The 4,599-nt window shown below is 41.8% G+C and overlaps 1 protein-coding gene across 1 annotated transcript in view; it reads left to right on the forward strand.

Moving 5' to 3' along the window:
• Positions 1-4,599, forward strand: part of Snx6 (sorting nexin 6) — a 43,873-nt gene that overhangs the window by 28,556 nt on the left and 10,718 nt on the right. Inside the window, exons 8-9 of the mRNA XM_005343732.2 lie at positions 855-960; positions 3,578-3,653. Coding sequence (XP_005343789.1) covers positions 855-960; positions 3,578-3,653 — 182 coding nt within the window. The remainder of the gene's footprint in view (positions 1-854; positions 961-3,577; positions 3,654-4,599) is intronic.

Below are 4,599 nucleotides of genomic sequence, written 5' to 3' on the forward strand. Positions count from 1 at the left end.
GCTTTGGAGCCTGTCCTGGAACTAGCTCTTATAGAATAGGCTGGCCTCGAACTCACAGAGATCCGCCTGCCTCTGCCTCCCGAGTGCTGGTATTAAAGGCATGTGCCAACATCGCCTGGCTGTCAGTAACAACATTTTTAAAGAACAGTTCCTAGAAAGCACTATTAGCGAATTTTTAAAAATTTAAAATGTATTTCTAGCTTAATTTCAAGAGATTGAGGGTTGGAGAAATGGTTTGTTCAGAGGTTAAAACCACTGACGGCTCTTCCAGAGGACCTAAGTTTGATCCCCATTATTCATGTGGTCAGTTCCAGGGAATCAAATGCCCTTCTTCTGTCCTATGGGCTCTAGGTACTCAGGTAGTATGTAGACATACATGCAAGCAAAACACTAATACATATAAAATAAGAATAAATAAATGTTTAAAATAAAAAAGATTGAAATGGTGTTTAATTATATCATTGCTCCCAAATGGCTCATTTGGCTGAGTTCATCTAAGCAGTTAGTTAGGCCAGGTGGCCCCTGAAATGCATAATACACCAGGAAAAGTAGTTTTTTCATTACCAGAATGCTTCTCCCTTTTCCTCAGAAGCCATTTGCTCGCTCCTGGCAGTGTCTATAGCAGCAGAGCACAGGCAGTGCCTGTTTCAGGACAAGCACACAGGACGCTCTAGCCTTCAGCTGTACACCACAGGCTTATCTGTTAGTGTTCCTGTGTGGATGAGATCGGTGGAAGGCCTGGGTGCTAGAGATGGCTGCATTCTTTCCTGACAAGGTTTCTGTAATGATGACAAGGCATCCTGTTCCATTAGAGCATGTGTGTGTGTAAAGCTAGCTCTTTCCTCATCCTGCAGGACGTAGACGACTTCTTTGAGCATGAACGAACATTCCTTTTAGAATATCATAACCGAGTTAAGGATGCGTCTGCCAAATCTGACAGGATGACAAGATCTCACAAAAGTAAGACTCTGTGGTAAAACTTTTTTTTAAAGATTTGTTTGTTTTGTTGAACATGGTGGCACATGTCTTTAATCCCAGCGCTCTGAAGACAGGGCAGGCAGATCCTCAGAGTTCGAGGCCAGCCTGGTCGACAGAGTGAGTTCCAGGACAGCCAGAGCTTTATAGAGATAGATACCCTGTCTTGAAGAAGCAAACAAATGAAAAGATTTGTTTATGTGTATTTGTGTGTGTGCCTCAGCATCTGTGTGTGCACCACGGAGACCAGAAAGATGGCATCAGATCCTCTGGAGCTGGAGTTACAGGTGGTTGTGAGCCACCATGTGGGTGCTGGGAACCAAACCCAGGTCTTCTACAAGAACAACAGATGCTCTTATCCACCTAGTAAAGTTCCTCAGTTAACCACTGAGTGAGTAACCATCCTCATACACACACACACACACACACACACACACACACACTTAGGTTTTAGTGGTGATAATTGTAAAGCAGACATGTAACAGTTTTTGTTTTGTCTTCTCAAAACAGGGTTTCTCTGAATAACAGTCCTGGCTGTCCTAGAACTCGCTTTGTAAAAAAAAAAAAAAAAAAACAGGCTGACCTTGAACTCACGGAGATCCACTTGCCTCTGCTTCCCAAGTGCTGGGATTAAAGATGTGCCACCACCGACTGGCATTTCTTACAGTTTTTAAAAGTCTGAATTTGGAATAGTGGTTCTTAAATTGTGGTCTATCACACTCAGCAAACTCATACTTTGTGGATGTTAAGCTAACACACACCCAGTTGAGCTACAATCCTGGCCCCCAACACATGCTTTGATTCACTCTGGTCTTGAACTTGTAAGCCTCCTACCTCAGCTGCCCCCAAGATCCTTTTATGATGTGTCTTCTGGTTTTGTTGGTATATACTTATAATTCCATTTCAAGAGAGATAGGACTGCTCAGTGGGTACAAGCATGATGACTTCAGTTGGTCCTAGAATTCACATAAGGAAAGAAGAGATTTGACTCCACAAAGGTGCCTCGGCCTGCACACTTGTGCTATAGCATGCCTGAGCCCATACTCAGACACACACATCACAAATAAGTTTTTAAAGAGAAACTTTGTCTTGGAAAAAAAAGAAAAACCAAAAGAGAAACAGACAGATACTGATGAAAATACTGCTACTATATTTCCAGACAAGTATCTTAGAGTGTATATGGTAACTACTTTGTACTGTGTTCTTATATAGATGTAATTTATAGTCCAGATACTTCACAATATTTAGTAACTCATTTAATCCACATGAATTATGATGTGTATATTATTCATTTCTACAACAGGCTGCTAGGACAAGTGACATACCCAAGGTTTTAAGGATTACTGCACATTGCACCCTATTCCTTTCATTCTGAACTGAAAGAAGTACTTACTGTAGTCCTCCCTCAGTAAGTGAGCTGCCTGTGGGTAAATCCTGAGACTTTGCCCAGTAGCATCTGAGTAAAGGGGTGTTGTGTGGTGTTTTACTCTTTTGACTCTTGGGGGGCCCTCGCTACCCAGTTCCCAAATGAATCACATACGGAGTCTTATTCGTAATTATAAACATTTGGCCTTATTTTGGCTTGTTTCTTGACCGCTTTTCTTAGAGTACCCCATCTACCTTTTACCTCTGTGCTTTCCCATTCTCTTACTTCTGTAAATCTTAGTGGTGGATTGCTGTGTAGCTGGATAGCTGGCCCCTAATGTCCTCCTCCTTCTCTGGCTACTTCATCAAACCCCTTCTCTGTTTTCTCCTTACATATATTCTCTCTCTGCCTGCCAGCCTTCCTATCCTTGCTCCTGCCTCGCTATTGACCCGTCAGATCTTTATTAGACCATCAGATGTTCGAGACAGGCAAAGAATCACAGCTTCACAGAGTTAAACAAATGCAACATAAATAAAAGCCCCACAACTTAAATAACATTCTCAACAGAGGGACTGTCATTTGTGTCCCTGTGTATAGCAAGTCTGTTCATAATTCCCACCTGTCGGACCTCCTCAGTGCCGTACAGCTTTGCCAGTATCTGTGACCAGATTCTTGTAGCAGTTTCTTGGTTGTCACTGTGCCTTTTCTGCCTTCCCGCTTTTAGACTGTAGGTAGCAGATTTGGGGGTGGGGGGAGGTAAGGAGCTCTAAAATCCTTTTAAGGTTGATTTTGCCACCTTATGACTTAAATATTTAGTGATATCTATTCCAGAAACCCAAACTCTTTTGGTTTGCAAGACCTTGACTTCCAAAATTTTTCCAGTTTTTCTGTCTTCACTTCATCCACCCGCCTTTGTCTCTAATGGTACTGAGTCCCGCCTGCTCTGACTGAGTGTGCTGTTCCCCTTGTCCCTGTGACCTTCCCAGACACCTGGTCACTTCAGTTCATTCTTTGTTTCCCTAGTCTTCTCCCCTTAGGCAGCATTACACCTTCTCCTACAGCAGTTCTTACAGGTCTGATTTATCCGTCACACCGCATTACAGCTGCTTGTATTGTTTTCTTTACTAAGGTCTCTTATATTACTTTTGCAGATAGATAATCAATAAGTATTTTTAAATCAACAAGTTATTATTATTATTAAAACTTGATTTTTAATTCTTAAAACTTTCTCCATAGGTGCTGCTGATGATTACAATAGAATTGGGTCTTCACTATATGCTTTAGGGACTCAGGACTCTACAGACATATGCAAGTAAGGACTGTAGTAAAAACATGAATGTAAAAAAAGCAGAGGAAGAAGGAAATGGTGCTGTAATTTACGTACATATTTTAGGGTATTTTTATCGACCCATTTGTGATAAACTGGGTTTTTTATTATAATAAATGGTTGATTTCTTTTTTGCCTTCTCATTCTCTAATTATTATTCTAAAATAATTCAATACTTCAGGCTGGGCATGGTAGTGCACGCCTTTAATCCCAGCAGCTAGGAAGCAAAGGCAGGCAGATAGATGTGAGTTTGAGGCTAGCCTGATCTACATAATTAGTTCTAGTTCAGCCATGGCTACACAGTGAAACCTTGTCTATAAATAAATATTGAACATTTCACAGATTTGCTATATATTTCATTGGAAGTCAAACTTTTTTTTCAGTTAAAGTAGTCTACCACTGAGCCAATTGCTCCCTCAAGCTGCCCCCACCCCCCACTTTGTCACAAGGTCAAACAGGCTACAAACTTGCTCAGTAGCCGAGAATGACTGAGGTCTCTGGATTCTCCTGCCTCTGCTACCTGAACGTTGGCTGTTGGAATTTACAGGCACACATCACCATTCCTAACATTCCAGTTGACTATTAAGCAACAACAAAAGTTTCTATTTATTTTGTGTGTGTGTGTGTGTGTGTGTGTGTGTATGCTAGGGATGTATATCAGAGCAGATCATGCAATTTAGGCTAAAATTAGTCTGGTATACATGACACTGTCTCAAATAATAAAAACAAAACACACACTTAGGGTAGATGTGATATACTTCTCATCCCAGGGCCTGGGAGGCTAAGGCAGAACAGTTTTGAGTTTAGGACAGCCTAGACTACATAGTAGGACCCTGTCTCGCCAGGCAGTGGTGGCACATGCCTTTAATCCCAGCACTCGGGAGGCAGAGGCAGGCGGATCTCTGTGAGTTCGAGGCCAGCCTGGTCTACA

The sequence above is a fragment of the Microtus ochrogaster genome, chromosome 1, assembly GCF_000317375.1.
Source record: "Microtus ochrogaster isolate Prairie Vole_2 chromosome 1, MicOch1.0, whole genome shotgun sequence".
Classification (NCBI taxonomy): domain Eukaryota; kingdom Metazoa; phylum Chordata; class Mammalia; order Rodentia; family Cricetidae; genus Microtus; species Microtus ochrogaster.